Source organism: Chelonoidis abingdonii, chromosome 2, assembly GCF_003597395.2.
Source record: "Chelonoidis abingdonii isolate Lonesome George chromosome 2, CheloAbing_2.0, whole genome shotgun sequence".
NCBI lineage: Eukaryota > Metazoa > Chordata > Testudines > Testudinidae > Chelonoidis > Chelonoidis abingdonii.
The window spans coordinates 14,823,976-14,846,288 of NC_133770.1; the positions used below are offsets into that span (position 1 = coordinate 14,823,976).

The window sequence follows — 22,313 nt, forward strand, 5'->3', positions numbered from 1 at the left end:
ACAGGATCTTTGCTGCTTTTACAGGACGAATCCTGACTACTGTGACAGTTCCTCCTCTACCTTGGTGGGTCCTGCGCTTTTTGCGCACGATTTGGCCTCCTCAGTGATCTCCCCAGTCTGGGCTCAACTTATCCTGTGTTGATCAGAGTTGGGAGGTTGGGGGAACACAGGCTCACCCTCACTCCAGGTTCCAGCCCAAGGCCCTGTGGATTCCAGCTGCTATAGTACCTCCTGTTAATAGCTGCATAACAGCTCATTCCTGGGTGCTACTTTCCCAGAAGCTCCTCTAAACCCTTCTTATCCTCACACATTGCTCTTCCTCCTGGGTGTCTGATAACACCTTGTTTACTCCTTATCCTTCAACAGCCTCTCATTCTCAGCTCTTGGCAACCCACATACACCTGAGACTGTGTGAGTCTCCTTTTTAAACTTAGGTTGCCATGATCCAGGCTGCCTTGATTGGCTGCCAGGTGTTCTAATCAGCTTGTCTGCCTATGAATGTGTATTAGTAGTTCTGATTATTAGTTTGCAGCCCTGCTTCTGGTCCCTCAGGGAACAGAACCCTGGCTTTCTCCTGGGGCTAGGTAGTAGCTTTATCTCCCTCGCGGCTCTGCTGTAGGAGGAGGGAGAGGACTGTGCTACTGTCTGTTTCTTGCTGGCCTGGGCCCTCGCTGCTGCTCGTTAACTACTGCTGTTCCTGCTCCTGCTGCTCCCTGGGCTGGATTGTTAGACCCCACCCCCCACCCCTCTCTTGCTATCTGACTTACTGGCTGGCTAGTAGATTTCGTCCCCCTCCCATTCCTGCTGTTACTCCCTAAGCCCTTGAGGGAGGGGTGGGCTGGCTAGGCCTGCTTCCCAGAGGGCGGGGGAGTAGAGACCCCGGCTTTTTTGCTGAGGGTCACCTCTGAGCGTGGCGTCCCTCCTGCCTGGGCCAGACCACACCACCTGGAGTGCTGTGGGTGCTGCTTGTGGCAGTTGCTGGCGAGCTGTTGGAGCCCGGAGGAGATAAAGGAGGAGAAGGGGACCACCCCACTGCTGGGACCGTGTGTAAGACCACTGCGGGGGGGTATTCTGGGATCTGAGTCTTTTTACCTCGTTGCTCTTGTGGTTGGGTTGGATATCCTGTGTGCCCTTTGTGTTGTGGACACCGGTGGTGTGTGGCGTTGGAGCCTGCCCCGGTCCATCTTGTTTCCTTTCGCCCCCACACCCCTTGCCCCCTCCACCACCCCCGCCTGGTGATTTCCTTCTGTTTACTTGGACTCTTCCTCTGGGACTGAGCTGCTGCGCCTTGACCACCACACCCATTCATGTTTGGGCCATGACAGCAGCAGCAGCCTACCATGACCTCTTGCACAAGCTGCTTGTGGGATGCCCCGCTTCCCCCCCCCTTGGACTACCCTATCCTTTTTTGTCTGCCCCACCTGTTTCCCTCTGTGGCCTGATAGTTCTTGCCCAGCTCTGCATGCTGTCCCACGTGGTTCCTTCTACCCATTCCCAGCTTGCCTTTTCCCCCCCACCCTGTGCTCGCAGCCCTGATTTAGAGTCCCTCCCCCATGCACCCCACCTGCCCCTTCCATGACGCTTGTTGCCCTTCCTCCATTTGGTTTCCCCTAGTTCACTGCCCCCCCCCTCTGCCGTTGTCCCCCTTGCACCCTAGTGCAATCTGGAGAGCTAGGCTCCTTCTGTGTCGTGCCTGGAACCCATCCACGCCTAGGCCCTTGGATTGCTTCCCCACGCCCCTTAGCCTTCCTTTCTGGCACCTCCTCCCCCTCCTCCTGCGCTGCAGCCTAGTGGGGAGGGGTTGGTTGCCTTCCTCTCCTTCCCCTCCCTTTTGGCTGTGTCCCCTCCCCGCTCTCGTTATGCGGGGGATGCGCAGGAGTAAACCCCTCGCGGATCTGCTCCCACCGCCCCTCTCAACCTGCCCCCGTTCACTCCCTAGCCTCTACCTCGGACCGCCGCCTGCGAATCCACCTTACCACTTGCCCCTATGGGGCATCTGGTGGGCGGCTAGTACTAGGGGAGACCTCACGCTGCTGCCAGTCCCTCCCCCTTCGATTCTAGGGAGCCCCCCCAGCTGGTGAAGGGTCGGTTGGTGGAAGAAGGGTTAAGGGCCCCGCTTAAAAAGTACCGGCCGCCTCTGTGAGGAAACTGCTTCTGCTGCCGCGGCCCCATTCGCTGCCGATATTCCCTCCCGCTTCCCTCCACAGCTTCGTGCGTGCCTCCCCCGGGCCGCCAGGGTGTATGCCACGTGTGGCAGGCCCCCCCCACCTGCCGCTGCTCCCCCGACATGCCGCTTCCACCCGCATCTACGAGGAGGGGCCCCTTTTCCACTTGAGCCAGAGCATGGCTCCGTTGCCTCCTGTGCCCGCCTCGCCCCACGTGGGACCTACGTTGCGGGTGTTGGCAAGGGGTGGTGGGGGCCCACACGGCCATCGTTGGTGGCCTCCAGAGTCGGGAGGTGTTTTCTTCCTCGCATCGGAGGCCGCCGCCATGAGGTAGGGGTTAGAGAGGGCCTGGTGGTGGGGGGTGTTTCGTCTTCCCGTGGAAGCCGCTGGAAGACCGTGAGGGGTGCGCTTGATCCTGACCTCCGTTCCTCCCTTCCTGCCTAATGTCGCCCTTGTTGCCGCCTTTCTGCCTGGGGCGCCTATCTCACATCATCGCCCTTCTCCCCTTAGGGCATGCAAGGATCGCCTGCCCTCTGTTCACGTTCTCCCGTTCCACCGCAGGTCAGCTTCAACTGCTGCCGCCGGCGCGTGGCGGGGAGGCGCTCGAGGGGTCTTCTGGTCCCCTTACCAGGGTGCACCACTTACCGGGTGCATTATTTAGACGGGGAGCGCCGGTGCTACCTCTGACCGGGCGTGATGGGCACGTGCGGAGTGATTGCCCCTTGGCCCAAGCATGGAGGAGCGTCCGGACCCTTGAGCCAGCAGGCTCCGGCCTGTCATCACCGGCACCCCTGGCTGCCCGGCACCCAAAGCTGCCCCTCCTCCCTCTTCTCGGTCCATCACTGTGGAGGATGGGTGCAGGAGATACCGCGGTGTGGGAGAGAGGCTTGATCCCCAGGGGCACTCTTCCTCGCTTTTGCTTGTCCCTACCACTGCCTCCCCAAGTCTCTGAGCCATTGCCCTTACCCCCTATCACCCTGTTAGCCAGCCCCCGGAGGATGCCATGGAAGGGCTGGTCTTATAGTTGCAGGAAGCGGGGCAAGCGGAAGCTCGGCTTTCGTCATCGTTCGGCATTCGAGGCCCCCGGAGAGCAGGAAGGGGGCACTGATGCCGAGACCTTCCGCCTTGCCCGCCTGTATGACTCCCGTTTCTGTGTGCCCGGCTGGGGACCATCGTGACAGCACGGAAGTAACGCCGCCCTCTCCCGGAGATCTCCCCATGAAGCTTTCCCGAGGGAGCCTCTCTCGCCCCCTTCCGCGTCGAGCTCTGTGAGCCTGACATGGTATCGCCCGGGTGCTAGCGAGGGCGCCGGGGTGGTGGCTGGTGATTTCTCCCTTGCCACTCGAGGAGATCGAGGCCTGGGTCTGACTCCGGCACACAGGGGAGGATGGACCCTCTGACAGTGGGCCTCGATCTGGGGCGACCTTTACTCGTCCCCCTGTCCCGAGTTCCTCTCCCCTGGCCCGTGCTTCTGTGCCCGCTTCTGAGGGTCTCTTGGATTTCTTCGATCAACCGCTGCGGGTGGCACCCTGTTTGACAGGCCGCGAGCCCCTTGGGGCGACTGGCCAGTGCCCCGCTTGCCCGTAGTCTGGTTCCCAGGGGTGTCTCTCTTGGGTGTGGACGACCCCCCTCTTCCTAGGCGGGAGCCCATTGTGTATGACATCCTATTCTCTGGATGCCGAGCTGTCCACAAGTGCACCGTGGCTTGCGCTAGCATGCATTAGTGGGTCCCTCTTCCACTTCCCAGGTAACGCCGAGCCTGGCCAAGCGAGCCCCTGTCCATATGCTCACGTATTAGGGGCTGGGGATCGGTGCGGCGTCGTGGCCCCTTCACAGTTCTCTCCCTGATCCCGTCTACTGCTGTTAGCCCTGTTCCTTTCCCCCAACCTCCTGTGATGCCGAGTGCCGCCCCTGGGAATGGCCCGCGCCAGGGTGTGACTTCACTAGTTTTATTCTTCTGTCCGACCACCAGGGGCTGCCGTGTTCTCCTTCCGCCACCCCGCTGTGACCGGGTGGGCGGGTGGCATGGCGGTCGGGCCCATCGCTCCACGTCCGGGGGTCTGCCCCCTGCCTGCCCGCCTTGGTGGGGCCCAAGGGGCGTAGTGACGGGCCCCATAGGGACAGTCATCGGTTCAGTGACCCCACATCCCCATTGCGCTGAGGAGGAACTGCGGGAGTCCATCGAGGATGTCCAATGGCCTCCCGTAACAAAGTCCAGCTTGCGCTCTTGGCCCGGAGGAGGGATTTCATCACAGATCCTCCGCGGCCTCTGGGGCCCCTTTATCGGGAGGGTAAGAAGGACCGGGGAAGCAGTTCCGCCGCGGTATCCACCCACGGGTGTCCCTTCTTCCGTGGACTGACTCAACCTGACATAAGTGGGGTGTTCTCTGGGTAGGCTAAGGAATGAAGGGAAGGGAAATTCTCTTTGTGTTAGATTTACGGAGGGTGAATCTGTGCAGCCTCAAGAGAAGACAAGGAGAGGGGGGTTACTTCCCTTTGTGGTAAGACTCAAGGTTTCTGAGTCTTGGGGTCCCCCAGAGAAGGTTTTGGGAGACTAGAGGGAGTCAAGCCCTGGCATCCTTGGCTGGTGGCAGCGATATCAAATCTAAACTAGTAATTAAGCTTAGAGGATTCATGCTAGCTTCTCATTTTATGAACGCTAAGGTTCAAATCTGAGTAGGAAGGAACGACACTCTCACATGTCTCTAATGTGGTACCATGAAGCAGTCCGAAGGACCTGTTCCAATTTGTGTGCTGGCAATAGCACGGTACTGGTTCATACGCTTCTTAGATAAAGAGGAAGAGAGTCTCCATAAGATCTGGAGTGGTCTCAATTGGCTTTATCAGACCTTTTCCTTGGAGCACCTGAGGAGGGCAAATGGATTCTCTGTCTCTTGGGAGAGATGCCAGCTCAGAACATGGAGTAGCATCACCCACCAAACCCAAAGGCGATCGCCGATCTGAAGCAAGCCTCAGTGCCAAAACAGGCTTCCTGGCCTGTTTAGGAGGTGCTGCTCAGGCAAAAGGTCTCTAGCCACCTGAGTCCTTTTTGTGAACGATTTACAAACCAAACACTGCTCCTTAACAAGAACCTCACCAAAACAGAGCAAGAACCTTGTGTGGGGACCACTGATCAGGACTGACTGCTCATGAGACAGGTAGCACTTCAACCATGATGAGCGCATCACACAGGCCAAATAACTATACTAACACTAGGTAGGGTACTAACTGACTATACAACTATGTACAGAGAAGACTCTCAGAAACTGAGAAGGGATTGTGAGGTGAAAATCACACAGAGCTCCAGCTCCAGCCACAGACATGAGAAGGAACTAAGGTGGGGTCAGGGTGGTGCCGTCACTTCATATAGCCAGGGGAGGGGCTAAAGGCACAAGAAGTGAGCACTGTGCTCCTACAGGTACTGCTAGGCAAAATTCTGTGGCTTCAGCACCCTAAGTGAGATACACAGCTGCATCCACTCAAAGAACTTAAGCTATTTCTACTAATAAATGATTAGGGAAGATCTCTAGCATTGTACATGGCTTGTATAACCTCATGAATTACCTTGTTCAAAGTTCCCATCACTTCTTCTTTTTTATGGTTTTTGTAAACCTTTGCTAGTAAAAGCAGGCTCTTGACGTCCTTCATCATGGAAGGCAAGTCATTAACTGAAAGATTAAAAATGGTAATATGTTATCTCTCTAGTCTGACATTTTTCTGGATATGAAAAACAAGAATTGAATTATTATTTGGAGTACATAATGAAGTATTTTTGTGCCACCCACAAGTGTATAAACCAAGGCCTGGGAGAGTGCCCTCATGCAAGGCAATTATAAATATTTATTGGAAGGTTGTGTAAATGTACTCAGTCTAGAAATATAATTAACTAGAATACTTATTTATGAAGAAATTCATGTTATATATTGTAAATGATTCACAGGCTTTGATCCTACACAGAGCAAAATTAATAGAAAGGATGAATAATGCTACCAGAGTCATGCTCCACAGCTTGATTCAGAACACCTTCTGCCTTGTTAAACTTCTTGAGTTTGAGGAAGAGTTCAGCAAGATCATGGCACAAGAAGTCCTGCTCACTCATCTTTAGAGCTACTTCATAATAATTAATAGCCTACAAGGAAATTTAAAAATGTCAATAGAATATCCCAAATACAGAATTACAGTAGGTCAAAATGAAACATTCATTTATAACTTCTGTCGTCTATTCAATTTCATTATTTCTCTTTGTTTCTTTCTTCTTATGATTTAAGTGTTCAATGAATAAAAGAAATCCTTTGTTTCAAGACCTTGTTATATTGATGAGTTTTCACATATGCTTGTCCAATTTTTCTGGCCAGTGTTGCATCTAAAGGATTCTTTCTTTGAGCTGCTCCATATACTTCCACAGCTTTCTCTGGCTAAAAATAAGTGACAGAAGTGGGGGTTATTTTTTATGTATAATATTAGCAGTTAGGAATATTTTTGCCAATGAGTCAGCAACATTTATTGTATGTTACATAAGTACTAGTTATTAACTGATTAATTTTTAAATCCAGCTTTTCAGTTAAATGTATTTTTGTTTGAATTACTATAGATTTATTAAACACATTTATACTAACCTCTTGAATATTCATGTAGGCATCTCCCAAGAGAAGGCTAGTATGAGGACTTGGCAATTGTTCACACAGTTCGCTATAAAAAAAAGTAAGAACAACATTTAGAATCAAGAAACAATAAGAGACAAATTTTGAAATCTAATGCATGAAATGTAAGAAAAATATATGAACCCTCAAGAAAATAAAGTCAATTCTGTCATTTAAAAAAACGGAGCAAGAACTTGAGCTGAGATAAGTCACAGTAGCTCCAGTGACTTCAACAGCCACTGTCTCAAAATGCTTGCACAATCTGAATGAAGACAAGATGCAAAACACTGATGCAAGCTAGTGCATCTGGGCAAACACAGTATGTGGCCTGTTTACATGGATTACTCACATTATCAATGAGAAACCACATGCCAGTGTTCAGTTCTCAATATAGAAATAATATTCTGAACATCATTTAGTGCATTTTTCTAATGCTTTTAATGTATATGGAAATTCATTACAATGATTATGTAAAATCTCTTTCAGTTATAAGAGGTGCTGGACTGAGGATTTTGCCATTTGTGTGACAGTAGAAAGCTGTTAAATGAATGATTTATGACTCAGGATATATAATCATTTAATCATAGAATCATGATGTCTACTTTTATTTTTGTAGGTTCAGATTCTGCCCCCTCTTCTCATTTTGAGTAGTATCTTACTCTGAGCCAAACTGTGACCCAGGCAATGGGGTGGTAAGAGGGAGTGCATGATGCTCCCTCCTGCTCCTGTTGCCATTTACCTTCATCATCATCATTAGCATGGGAGGTGATGCAGGCTAACCATGCAGGTGAGCCAGAGGGAGCAGAGAGAGGTCAGAGCCTTAGCTCTGTTCTCCCAACATGACAAACACCATGGGTGTGCTTGATGCTTCAGGGAGCATCTGCTGCATTGGGTACAGCCTCCATACAGATGCTCTCTCTGCAAATCACTGTTGCCTGCTCAAGCTGCTCCTGGGGTAACACAGCAAAGAACTGCCCATAACACAGGGTTAATAGCAAAGACATAACTGAGCTCTCTGTGAGCAGTCCTATTGACTGAGCTGTCTAATTTTGGAGGAAGGCCATACTTCATGCGAGAGTGACAGAATCTGGCATTTAGTCTTCCCCACTTCAGTTCTTTTCCCCATAAAATCGAAGTTATCCAATAGTCAAAATCAGTCAGTATTTTATGTTTCTGATGACAGAAAAACTTTTTTGTCTTCTTTAGCTGAAGATGAAAGCCTCTTTCAATAAAGAAAATGCTAGTTCTGAAATAGAAATATCTGACCCTTAATGCGAATTTTGGGGGAAATATTTACTGTTGGCTAGTGATTAAGTGGCAAATTCTGCCATCCATACTCACACTGAGTACTAACTTACTCCAAAAATTGATTTTTGTTTTCAGTAGTACCACCTGCGGAGTAAGGCAGTACTCAGGATGAAAAAGCTGGCACAACCTGACCCCAACTGTTCAGCATCATATTTTATATCATAACAATGTTTGTTTAGTATTTTTAAATATTAATGTATTTCCTTAAGATTCTCAACTGTTTCTAATTTTTTCTCTTTCCTCCAAGATACTTAGAGGTCTTGTTATCTTAAAAAAAATATGAATGATTATGACAAACAACACTGAAATAAAAAAGTGACTTGTGGAAATGGACCCTGTATTCTGGATTCACAGTTCTGTACTTTAACTCCTAAACTATGCTTCCAAAAGGCTCTGAAATTGGTTTTGCTCTGAACTGTCAGGATTTTTTCTGTATATAAAGCCATCATCTTTTTTAAATAAAATATTTGAAAATGTAAACATTTTTAACAGAATTAATCTGAAACAATATTACCAATAACATCCAATGTATAGTCTCTTATCCTTCCGTATCTGAAGGTATATCTGAGCCATCTTTTCTTTAGCCTCAGTATAATATGGCTGGCTTGGGGTGATATTTCTCAGCATGCTTAGCGCTATTTCCACTTCCCCCTTACTGAGAGCCAAATCTACATTAGCAACAGTGATGCGGATTTCCTCTGGAGTTCCACTAAATTCATTAATGGCATCCTGCATAATTTTAGTAGCTTCATGCTGGAATATTAAAAAGTAAGTAAACTTGTAATTAAATTACTCTATTACCATCAAAGGGTTAGCTGGTGCAAAATGTATTTCATTTTAAAGCAGTTGGGCTTGCCAAACCCATTTTCATTTCATATTAAACTGGAGGTTCAATTGAATCCAAAACCCTAATATTGCAAACAATGTGACCATTGCTTTTCTTTTCACGTTAATCAGTTTTGCCTTACTGTTCCCTTTTGTTTCCGCTGTCTGTTTGTTGTATCCATATATTCAGTCTTATACTTAGATTGTAAACTCCTTGGGGCATGTACTGTCTTTTGGTTGTGTGTTTGTACAGTGCTTACTACAGTGGGATTCTGGTCTATGACTGGTGTCTCTAGGCACTACTGCAATACAAATAAAGAATAGTGTGGTGCTTTAAAATCTGACAGCATGCAATGTTATATCTGACATTGAATAAAAGTGTTTCCTTAAGCAAAAAAAGAGAACTATTAAGAAAGTTTGGGATTAATTTAGCTAATCTATAATGAGTAACTTGAAAGTCTGTGATATATTCTATTTTTTAAATTTACTATATATAAGCAATAGTTATCTCCTTTGTAAATTATGTAAATATTTCAGACAATATGTGCTAGCTACCTTTGAATAGCAGACACCAATCTGAGAGAAAGTTATTTAGGGGAAATATTCAACCTAATTCCTTTTTGTTTGGAGATGCTTTATTTCAATTAACCAATTTGTCCCAACTCTAATGGCAAACTTTCTTATGAGCAATATATATTTTAATTGGCAAGAGAGGGAAGGTTCAGCACTTTAGAACTGCACAGGCTAATTCTCCATGAGGAGACAAGAATGACACTGGAAGCTGTTGGTGCTATTATTACGCAAGGAAAAAAGGCACCAACAGATCATGAGACTTTCTTCATTGTCTATTCTCCCGATTTTGTTAAGAGCGTCGGAATGCAGTTCATTTTGGATTTATTGCAGTTGCCACATATCTCAGTTAAATAACTGATGACAAGTTTTAATACAGATAATCTAATAAGCACTACAGAGGACACTATGGACTATGCCCAAAGGAGTGCACATTCTAATCACTTGATTCCAAGAAATTCTGAGTGTCTACAGCTCACACTCAAATGAAAGGCATGTCTCACGATCAGGCTCTAGACTAAGTCAAAGACAATGCATACGCACATAATACACAAGATGACAGATATACTACTGTTTCCAGTTAGTATACATATTTTAAATTTGAAATTATGAATTAAAATTTACCATGCAATTTTTGTTTCTAGTTAGAACTACAAATGGCCTTTTTTGAATGACTACTTATTGTGGGAATATTTAAATAGCCTTTTGAGAGTGAGATGGAAAGTTTTAGTCACACAACTTCTCGGCTATTAGTTGTAGGATCCATATATAAAACTTGTTTGCATATATATATATATAAACCCCCTTGTTATTTTATACTGTCTGCTTTACGTAGTGAAGTGCTTAGTATGTATGATACACGACACTCAATATGGGTGAAATTCTGGTTCCATTGCAGTCAATGGCAAAACTCCAATTAATTTCACCCAGTACGTTAGACGAAACCACTACAATGTTGGCATATTCTGTATAAACACATGCTTTCAGATTAATTACCATCAAGTAGCTCACAGGTAGTATAGAGGATAATATTATTACATACAATAACAACATAATATATAGTGGATAACTGATAAAGTGAATATCAGCTATCCCCTCAGTGACATTTGGAATCATCTTCATTGTATTGCTAAGGAACAGGGCAATTTTCATAGCCTAACGAAGCTATGAGTCTAATGAGACACTTGTACTAACTTTACAGCTCCTGAAATGTACAGAGTATAGTCAATCATATAAAATATATGAGGAGCTTGCTATAACAAATGGACTGTATACCAAAAGGACTTCTTTTAAGAGTATTTACAACTGTGCTGTTGGGTTCAAAATCCCTGTAGTTTGAAAAATTAAGACTCTTTTACTGTGTAAGAAAAAGTATAGTTCCAGTGTGACTGCCCCCTCAAAACTGCTTAGGGAGGCCCAAGAAGACTGATTCTGTACCTTCTTCTAGAGGTCTCCTTTTCCTACAAAGTCAGATACAGACTGGACACAGAAAGGCCTCCTATGGGTCAATTTACAATCATAAAATATCAGATCTGCCTAATGAATTTCACATCTTTCAAGAGATATTTTAATCTAGATTACAAATCATTCTTGTTGTGCTCTATTAATGTATGGCCACTTTAGTATTCCTTACCGAATTTCATTACTCTAGATTTACCTAATTAGAATGGCTCCTGACTTTTTAATTAAAAATGTATTTATAACATTCTCCTTACTGAAAATGTAGTTTATATTCAATTTCTTACCAGTTCTCCATTGAGTTGAAGAGCTTCTGTAAGTTCCAGATATATGGACACCTGTTCACTCATTGTTATACTGGTACCCAGGATTTTTTTACTTTCACCTTTCTTCATATAAGGTAAACTGATAATCATTTTTAAAATTTTTATGGCTTCTGGATAATCTCCTACTTTATTCAGTGCTCTGGCCTTGATGAAGTGATACAATGGATAATCACGAACCTAACAAATGTAGTAAATATATGCTGTATGATTATGACAAAAATTCAGTTACTTTGCAAAGAGACTGATTTTGCAATGATTACTTATGCAAGTACTCAAAGTCTATTCTCAATTGCTGGTTGTCATGAAACCATTACTGTGGAATTGTCAAGTGCACTGAAACCACTTTGACTTGGAACACTAAATAGATGCCCTTCAGATATAGACAAATTGCTCTCAACTCAAGAATGGTCATTCGAAAATAAAACTAAGAAAATATCTCAAGATCATAAATGTTGTAACCCTTTTTGTTAAGAAGGCATCTGTTACTACAGATAGGGAGAAGAAAAATGACCACTCTCAGGACATTGGACCAAACCCTTTATTGTAGCTCCTCCCATACATCTGATATGGTGATAAGGAGACAGCCACGAAAGATCACTGGATGGGGAGTACCGACTCTTCTGAAAGCACTAACATACAAAAGTGAACAAATGAGGTATGGTGGTGTATGCCTCTGCTGAAGCTGGTATCAGTATATCTGCATTTCTCACTTCTGTGTAAGTTACTTAAGGGTATTTCCTAAGAGGAAAATGTTTAGTACAACATATAAGGGATTAACTCACACAGTGTATTGTATATTGTGAACAAATACTTCCCATAAAAAGATTTTTTTGTAGTCAGTACTAGCTCTTACCTGAAAATTATGACTGACCCCCAACTCCAATGAGTGAGAACACTCTCTGAAATTTCCTTGAGACAGATAGATCTGGGCCATGAGAAGATGGACATCTGCTGATGTAGGGTCCAATTCTAGACAACGCTGCAGTGTACCCTGTGCATTTTCCAACTCACCTGAAAAACAACTGACCATTTTCTTTTGTTTTGATCTGCTTTTCTTACGAACTGTCTTAAATGAGCAACATGAATATTCTGCAAATGTAAATGTCTGATATGTGTCATGATGCTGTCAGTATCTCACATGAGAAAAGAACCAGAGCCTTTAACCTATGAAGCATATAATTCGTCCTTAAGAATGAGAGCATAAAATAAATAAAACATGACGTACAGAGCACATCCAAAGTGCCAGTTTGTCAAATATATTCTATAGCTTTCTGGTATTCTTCATGGTCTTACATGTAGTTCTTACTGACTTTACAGATCTGATGAAAACTCACTTGCTCTGTTTGGGTCTCTGGCAGTTAAAGGAGCATCAATCAGAGAAGCCTTGCTGTGTGATGCAGGGAAATAGCATTCTGACTCCTGGAGTAAGAATCACCAGCATATTACTGTACTTCTCTCCCAGCAACCAGAACGGGAGAGATGACAAAGGGGAGAAGAAACAACTTTCTGTTTTTTTCCCAGATGAGAAATTGGAAATACGATGTTTAATGAGTAGGAGAGAACCACAAAATAGTTCTAGTTTGATGTCTTGACATTGTTATGATGTTTGCCTCATGCTTTTACATTATTATTATTTTTACTTTAAAACATTCATCACTGTACTGTCTTGGCATCAGTTAAATCAATTTAGAAATGATAATAAATCCCTTGAGAGGGAAACTCTCTAACTATTGCCTATACTAATATAAGCCCCATACTTTGTATAGTCCTCCAAGCATGTTGAGTCTCAGTGACAACATATAGGTACAAAATCTCATTTCAGATTTACAGTGTGAAATAAAGATATCCCACCGTGATTATATGGTGGTGTCACAACATTGATTTCAACAATGAAGCAGCTCTCCAGTTCTTCTGTTCTCCAGTACTGCTTTGGAATAACTTTAAATAAAGGGGAATTTTACCAGATCATTTAATTAAAGGATGGTCTATTTCTAGCCAGACTAGTAATGGCTCCCATAGAGACCCACCTCATTCAATGCAGACATTCAATGCCACAAATGTCTTATATAGCCATTGGCAGTCATTTACATTTTCTGCTCTTTCATTACCACCTCTGGAGATTGGATCTGTGCCCGTAAGGCCAAGGGAATTTTAGTTGGAAATGCAACAAGAGTAGTATTTTCATCAGATCCTACCATTTTTCCTCCACTTTTTACACTTTTGAGAAATAATGGTTTAATCCCAATAATGAACATATTCCTAACGATCATATTTTCTTCTCTCTCTGTTTCATTATCATAGACCAAATAATGACAATTTCCTACACATTTTACCACTCCTACCCTTGAAAACTGCCACTTGCATGAGCCAGTGCCAAAATCCACCTATGTTTCAAATTTTGTGGCGTAATGTAATTTTATTGGACAAACTAAGGGACACAAGGAAATGTAATATGTCAAAATGTACTAAGAGACAAGGTGGGTGAGGTAATATCTTTTACTGAACCAACTTCTGTTGGTGGGATTGTCCCAGACCTGAAGAAGACTGCCATGTAAGTTCAAAAGCTTGTCTCTCTCACCAACAGAAGTTGGGACAATAAAAGATATAGCCTCACCCATCTTTTCTCTCTAATATTCTGGGACCAACATGGCTACAACAACACTGCATACATCAAAAGGTACTAACTCAGTTTAATCCAAATTTTCAGAATGTGTTCTAGTTGTCAATGAGTCTTAAGCCTGATGATTTCTTAGCATGTACATTTTTTTTCCTTTGGATTTAACAACATGGTCTAGTCTTACCTGATAAATATTTGACTTGTGCCATTAAATAAAGAGGCGCCAGCATACCAGGAGCAGCTTTAATCACTGGATTCAAAATTATAGCAGCTTGTTTAAGAAAAGGAGATACAATTTGACCAGGTGACCTAGGCTATGAAAAATTAAGAATTAGATTGGCCTTACTACATAGTTTACAGAAGTATAGTTTACAGAGTGCCATTTCAAAAGGAAAACATATTGCTGTCTATTCTCTCCTCCATTTCTACATATATCACCTCATAACGAAGGTTATGGGCATGTATTCTGGAGAAATTAAACATCTAGATTTCTAAATTACAATATGAAAATTAAATATAAACAGATAATAAATGAATGCTAAATATTTTATCAAAAATATTTCTCACCTGTTTGGGACAGAAGACTAAATATTCCTTCACAATTTCAATCAGGAACATGGGGTTTAGTTTTTCATAGTATTCCATGCTCAGAGGAAGGCCGTGCAAAGCAGAAAAATGAAGTTCTGCAGCTTCATTCAGAAGGGCAGATGCAATTGGTTCGTTCTTGTTTTTCTTTGAAGCAATAACTGCCTGAAGATAAACTAGAACCTGTAAAAAGGAAAATTCTGTATTTTACTATATTAGGACAAATGCTGTCTTTGGATAAGTGCACATAGCTCCAGTGGATTTCAGTTGAAAGACAGTGATCATCTGAAGGTAGTATTAGGCTACATACATCTGTTTACATCAAATTGTTTTGGGAACTATCCCACCCCGTCTAAATGTTGGACCTTTAGGGCTTTGTATAGACATTTACATCCACGCACATTAGTACCAAATGAGTGTAAAACACTACTAAATCATAAGATAAGCATGTGCTTTAAGTGTTTTGCTAGACTAGGGCTGGAGTATTCAGCATCTTGCATAACTGAAGCACAGATGGTGTTGCACCTTAGAAGTGTTCAGAAACTACAGCTAGAGCAAAATGTGGTCCACTTGTTAAGAAGCATCCCCCACTGGGTGCACATTACACTTGTGTTCGAGGGTCTGCATTGGCTGCTAATCGATTTCCAGATGAAGACTGATATTGATTTTGACCTATAAACTCCTAAATGGCAGGGACTATCTGCTTAAAAGACTCTCTTTTCTCATGTGATACAAAAGCAATTGCAATCATTGTGCTAGAGCGAACAACCCTGATTAAATGAAAGGAGGCTGGCAGTAGTGTTTTCTGTGAGGTATCCTTGATTCTGGAACATTTTTCTCACCTTGATCTTCCAAAGCACAGATTTGGTAGTCTTCAGAACATCCTTCAAGACCTAGCAGTCCCTTCCTGTTTTTCCCGAGGATGAATTGTGCGGGGAAATGGAATTGGGAAAGTTTTTAGGCAGTCTAATTCTGAAGATTGATTTAATAAATTTTGTTAATGTTTGAGGGACAAATTCTGTCAGTCAATGAAGTTACTCTGAATGTACACCAGCATAACTGCGCAGAATTTTTAAGGGGTTCAATGTACCTGGAACATGTGTAGAAATAAAGAACAAAAATAAAGTAAACGATTGTATTTCTATATCTAACCACAGATTTTCCAATGGACTGCTGAACTTCCTTTAAGAATTCCAGCTGGTGCTCTGCTTCATCCAGCTTCCCTTCCAGCACCTGGCACCAAATAATACCTGTAATGCAACAACATTAATGCAATAACATGTCATGTGCTTAGAAATACAATAAAAGGGACTTTTAACCACAACAATAAAAAAGTTACTTACCTTACAGTAACTTGGTTCTTTGAGATGTTCTGTCCACATGGATCCCACTCTAGCTACACAAGCACCCTGTATGCATGAGATTGGATTCTTTGGACTAGCAATGTTCGTTGGGCTGTTCATGCACCCTGCATATCCATGAGCCCTTCATTCAAGGGCACAAAGGGCAATGCAGCCCCAACTTCCACTCAGTTCCTTCACCAATACAGAATCCCAAGGTTAAAAGGCTTTGCATTAGCAAGAAGGAGGGCAGGTTATGGGTTCCATGTGGACAAAACATCTTGAAGAAGTACAGTTACTCTAAGGTAAGTAACCATTTTTTCTTCTTTGGGTATTTTTTCATACAGATCTCACTCTGATTGGCATGCAGTGGACACTCTAAAGTCCTAGAGTCCTATCTAAACAAGGACTGTAAAACTGCCTTGCCAAATTGGGCATCAGATCTAAAGGCTGACACGAGAAAATAAAATCTTATAAAGATATGTACTGAACTTCAAGTAGAAGCTATACAGACTTCAAGTATAGAGATCTCTACTGGTCAAGGAGGCTCCCTGAGCTCTAGAAGAATGTGCTTTGATGTGAGATGGTGAAGTTAACTTTTTCAGTTAATAGAAAATCCTAATATAGTTTGACACCTATTTTGAGAGTCTCTGCGTTGGCTTCTGGATCTGTCACCAAAAGAAATAAAAGTATCTTGCTCATTTGTGGGTTGTTTTTTTCCTTATTCAGACAGTAAGGAGAGAGTTCTTAAAACATACAGAATGTGAAGTTTAGTTTTTGCAGAAGACAAGTGATGTCTTGGAAAGAACACTGGTAGGTGAATAAATTGATTTAATGGAAGTACAAGATGCTTCAGGTAGAAATTTGGGGTGTGGAGAAAGACTAGCTATCCTTATAGAAGGTGCTGTACAGGGGTCCTGCGATCAGTGCTGAGATCTGCCTCGTCCTGAGAGCAGAGGTAATGATTACCAAGAATTCCATGTCAATAGACAAATGATATAAGAACAAGAAGACAGATTCAACTGGAGGCTTCAGCAAAGATAGTCAAACTACATTTAAGTCTCAGGGAAAAACCTTCAACAGGTAGGAACATGTGTTAACCTTTTCAAAAATGTCATCACCATAGAATGGGGAAAACACTGTGTCCCTTTATGGGAGGATGGTAGGCAGATATGGCTGCTAAGTGAACTTTAACAGAGAGACCTGAGTGTTTCAAATATAAATTATCAAGATGATTGGTATAGAGACCTCTACAGGGTGAAGGTTATGGCATACAGCCGATACTGAAAACCTCTTTCACTTGGCCACAGTAATAAGCCTTGTTGAAGGCTTTCTGCTCTGAATGAGAAAGTCATAACTGCTGTAGAGTGGTATTCATCTTCTAATATTAGCCAGCTAATGTTCAAGCTGTCAAATACAGAGAAGATTCTTTCAGGTGTAGAATCACATGTTGGTTCTGTGATATGTCTGGAATGACTAGAAGCTTGAACGGTTCTTGAATCAATCAGTGCATCAGCTGTGAATACCAAAATTGGTCTGCCCGTGCTGGTACTATTGAAATGACCAAGGCCTCGTTTTATTTTTGTGAGGACCATGGAGATTAGATTAATTGGTGGAAATGCATAGGGCTTATTTGTGTTCCACCAAGAACTGAATCTGTGAGGATCCATTCATGAGGGAAGAGCATTTTCTGGTGAGTTGACCAGCTAAGTTGTTTTGAACCTTGGGCAAGTACAGGGCTGATGCGATGAAGTACACACCATTTCCAGAGGAGAATGGTCTCTTAAAATAGAGGGGTTGGGTGATGCTGCCCCTCCTTGTCAATTTACATGCCATATCTGCATAAGAGGTAGATATGCCTTGCGAGCTAGACAAATTGCCCTGAGTTGTAGTGTGATTATATGTAGCTGAGATTCAGCCAAGGACCACAGTCACTGGGTCTGCAGATCAGCCAGATGTGCCCCCCTGGCCCTATTTGGAGGTGTCCATCACAGGACCATTTTGGGAGTTGGAGACACAGGCATCAAACCCTAGCAGACATTTAGTGGATCCTTCCACCAGAGTAGTGATGACAGAATATTCTCAGTAATGACTATTTGCAGATTCATGCCATCTGTTTGGCTGATAGACTAACTTTAGTAATTGTTGGAGTGGACAGACACAACACGGCAGTATCATGTATGTGCAAGAGGTCATATGACCCAGAAGTCTGAGACAGACTTTCACTGATGTCCTTGGCTGAATCTTAAGATCTGATATAAGATGACTCATGGTGTCAAACAACACTTGAGGGAGACAAACCCTTGCTGACTTTCAGTCAAGAAGCATATCTTTAAACTGGCGATGGTGCCAGGACACGGTCTTAGAGCAGTGCTCTTTCCTACCATGGGCAGGAGGAGCAATTGACTAACCCAAGGAGATCTGTGTGATGACGTCAGTAGACTCTGTTGAGGTGCCAGATCTCTTCGAGTCCAAGGAGACTCAGGATCCAGGACCACTTGCTAAATAGTTTTGAAGGAACAGGAGCTTCTTTTTACAAAGGGGCCTCAGAACCAGACACACCTTTTATTTAGCATTTTAACAAAAATAATTTCAGTCAGATATCTCCAGCCTATTAGGTGACATTTGAAAAAAATCTACAGATCAAATATTTTTCAGGGACGCATCCCTCACCAAGTGTAGACCTAGAGGCCACTGCTGAACAAATCTGATCTTGTGTGCATTGGGCACACCTGTAGCACGGTCCATGTGGGAAAATACCCAAAGAAGTGCTTTCTAAATTGATAAAAAAAAAAGTTAAATTGGTCTATACTCCACATTATCATCCAAACTAAACAATCTATCACTAATCAACAAAACACTTTAGCATGTCCTTAACTTTAGGCATTTGCTTGAGTCTTAGCTTCAGTGGAATTTTTAAATGTGTTTAAAGTTAAATAACTGTTTAAGTGCTTTGCTGAACTGAGGCCTATGAAGTGCCCAATCTTGCAAGGTACTAAGTGTTGTGTGCCCTCAACTGACGTTGATTTCAGTTATAAAGGAAATATTAGTATATTGCAAGATTGGGCCATAGGCATGGTTTTCTTTTTAAGATTTGCAGCACTTACCAGACTGCAACTCTAACAAAAGAGCATTATAAGTGGGACGGCTAGCTCCACCCATTAGTAAGGCTGTCCAACACTTCCCAATTTAAGACTCTTGTTTTCAGTTGCTTAGAACTTTTGCTAAATTTAATTACTTGGGCTGAAATTTTCCACTCTGGGTGTTTGCCTCAAGTTGAATTTTTTTCAAAATTTAAATTTCAACAATTTCTAAGATGAAAACTAAGAAAAATATGTTGTTTTCTCAATGTTAAAAATCCTAGCAACCTTTTCTTTGAGAAGCTCTTGCTTGTGCTTTGGAACAGGACCTTGAAATCTGGCAAGGGGCAGGCCTTTGTGTCAGGAATGCGACTTTTGCTGTTCCTGTTAAAATCTGCCCAACTTTGGTTAAGTGATAAGCCTCTGAAAAATAGCAGTTCGCACCTGCACAGTGGTGACTTACTAGAACTTTGCAGCTAAATTCCCAACGATTCCATCTGCACTGGGCATGTGTGACATACCAGGGTACAATCCAGACTAATGAGTATCTGTGCCACCTCTGCCTTTTAACCTGGGGTGCCCTTTACAATGGCCTTGCTGCTGTAGCTTCCAACCTGGACTGCTCACAAACAGCCTCCAGCATGTAAGTCACTCCCAGTATGTCTGTGTGTGTGCTGCAGCCAGCCAGCCACCCCTTGACTTTGACCAGCCTTGGTTATGATACAGAGTGACCCAACACACTCCCAGTCCCAGATCTTCCTCCAGAAACATACATCCTATACTGCTCAGTCCTCTGCTGGATAGTACAAATATGTCACATCCATTGTTACCTCAAAAGAAGTTACCCAGACTCTTCAATTTTCAACACACTAGATTATATCTACAAGTTTATTAACTACAAAGAGATAGATTTTAAGTGAGTACATGTAATGAGGCATAAAAGTTAGAAGTGGTTATAAGAAAAATAAAGATAAAACACTTACTGGTGCCTAACTTAAACTATATTAGATTCAAAGCAAAGTTTTCTCACCACATGCTTTAACAGCAGTCTTACTGACCAAACTCTTTAGGTCAGCATCTCTTCCCCAGAATCCAAAGGCTGCTTCCTTTGTCTCTTCAGGTACAGTGAATGCAATGGGCAGGGAGAGAGAGAGGAATGTCTTGGGGTGCATGCCCCAGCTTTTATAGTTTCAGTCCCCCCTTTGAGAGGTACTGGATACTGCAGGGGAACATTGCTGGGGAACTCGGGGACAGGAAAGTGCAAGGCAGGATTTTAGACTAGCATAGTCTTGAAGAGTTTGCTTGCAAGGCAGACAAGCTGGTGAGTCAGAAGGCTGACATACAGCTTAGCAGTAGCAAAGCTCTTACTTACTGAGGCTCTAGGGAACACAGTGGCTCACAGGTCTGCGTGCCTTGAGGAAGATACCACAAGGCCAAAACCAGAAAAGCTCTCAGGTCCAGGTAAAGCTGTTAGGAGTATGGAAGGTAGTGCCCAGATGCAGGAATGCATGAGCGACAATGGCACCAACAGTTGGAACTGAAAAGGTTGCACTTAGAAATGCAAAAGTTGCAGATACTGTACAGCTACCAGGAGAAGGAGAAACACTGTGAGAAGCATAATAAACAGACTTCATGAGGAGATTCAGTGGATATGAACACAAGCTGTGACTGAAGTGATGAGTAAAGGCCTTCATAGACTGTTAAGTTCATAAAACTCCTGCACATTTGAAAACATTATTGCACTCAGTAGATAGGGATGACTTGTTTTCAGATTTTTGTGGTGTAGATGACATTTGTACCCATGCAAACATACAAAAGACCTTATGGGCTTGTAATATCAAATTTTCCCATTTGGTAAAAGAATCCCCCACCTGCCCTTTTCGGGCAGTTATAAATCCCTTTTTGTGCCACTGAAGCAGTACAAAAGGGACTTAGCCTAGCCCAAGGATCTGGCCCACATACTCCATATATATGAGTGTATGTAAAAATACAAATATTAATGCAAAAAAGGAAAACCAAGAACATGGATCAAACTCAGTTGCATTCAGATATTACATCTGTTAATAAAAAAGAAGCTGAAGTAGCTGGTGTGTTGAAATATTATTGTTATTTGTTTCCAATAGCATCCACAATGTGCTAACAGTTTCCAAACACAAAGGAAGGCCGATTCTCTGCCCCAAAGACCTTAAAATTATCACAGTTCTCTTAAAGTAACCAAACCAACCTTACCTGTTAGAGCATCTACACTGCCTTCATCCAGCTCCATAGCTCTTCTATACCACATAGAAGCATCTTTCCACTTCCCCTGAAGAATTAGTTGATATCCCAGCTCATTAGCAAAACATGCATCTGAAGACTTAAATTTTGTACACGAGCGTTCAATAAATCCATATATTAGCTGCAAGATTTGCTGATTCTTCCCACACTGAAAGTAACAAAATCCACATGGACTACTTAACAATGTACAGAATATAAAGAAACAGAAATTTTACAAAAAAATTCCAATTTGGTCAAGATAAAACAGAGGGAAAATAAGTACTTAAATATAGCAAAATTACAAAATAGTTAAAAATAAAATAGGCCCACTGTCTTGGAATACTAAGTGGTAAATAGAATATCTGGAGTGAAATCATGGCTCCACTAAAGTCAATGAGGCTGGGATTTCATTTCTGAGGAATATCCAATCGGTGGCCAAATATATTATGTATCATTCATAGAGCTTGTCTCCAGTATTAAGGGTGAATCCACTTCACCTATAACAAAGCCAGAATAATTGAGTTCTAGGTATGGGTAGAAGTTTTCAAGGAAAAGTGCTGGTTCCTCTGTTATGTGTAACTATTTCTTGTGAAATTCTCTGAGTATGTGAATGACATAGTCTAGATAACAGCTATGCCAGATAACACTGTGCTAACTAATGAATCTCGGTTTTCCGCTTATGACATTTCTTCAAATTTATGCCTGCAAACTACTTAGCATTGTAAATTTTATGAACACTGCAGAAAAAAGTCAGATGGTACCCTGAAGTTTGTAAGTGCTCTGGGGAAAGGACTGTAATTTTCTATATGTTTTTATAGTGCCCAGCGCAATGTGGCTACAACCTGGTTGAGGTCTCCAGACACTACAGCAATAGAACTGTTTAACAAACATAGTAATGGGCAGGTTCTAAAATCCATTGGCCAGATACTGTCACTATTACTCCTGTTGTGCTGTTGAGTATTACCTTTGTCTGTATGTCCCACTGAGGCAAAAAGGACTATTTGTGGAGTAAGGTTCTACTCAATGTGAGTTAGAGTGACATGATAAGGCCCACAGCAAATAGTTCTAATATTAACCATGTAATGTTCCCCAAAGCACTCAAAGAAAGTAGCTCTTATTGAGTACAGATGAATAAAACAAACT

The 22,313-nt window shown here is 42.9% G+C and overlaps 1 protein-coding gene across 1 annotated transcript in view; it reads right to left on the reverse strand.

Annotated features, from left to right (window-relative positions):
• The window catches only part of TTC21A (tetratricopeptide repeat domain 21A), a 77,643-nt gene that overhangs the window by 50,504 nt on the left and 4,826 nt on the right, over positions 1-22,313 (reverse strand). Inside the window, exons 6-16 of the mRNA XM_032800835.2 lie at positions 21,144-21,339; positions 15,647-15,744; positions 14,477-14,677; positions 14,094-14,223; positions 12,146-12,303; positions 11,254-11,469; positions 8,628-8,866; positions 6,782-6,854; positions 6,470-6,580; positions 6,156-6,294; positions 5,730-5,833 (exon numbers count right to left, since the gene is read on the reverse strand). Coding sequence (XP_032656726.1) covers positions 5,730-5,833; positions 6,156-6,294; positions 6,470-6,580; positions 6,782-6,854; positions 8,628-8,866; positions 11,254-11,469; positions 12,146-12,303; positions 14,094-14,223; positions 14,477-14,677; positions 15,647-15,744; positions 21,144-21,339 — 1,665 coding nt within the window. The remainder of the gene's footprint in view (positions 1-5,729; positions 5,834-6,155; positions 6,295-6,469; positions 6,581-6,781; positions 6,855-8,627; positions 8,867-11,253; positions 11,470-12,145; positions 12,304-14,093; positions 14,224-14,476; positions 14,678-15,646; positions 15,745-21,143; positions 21,340-22,313) is intronic.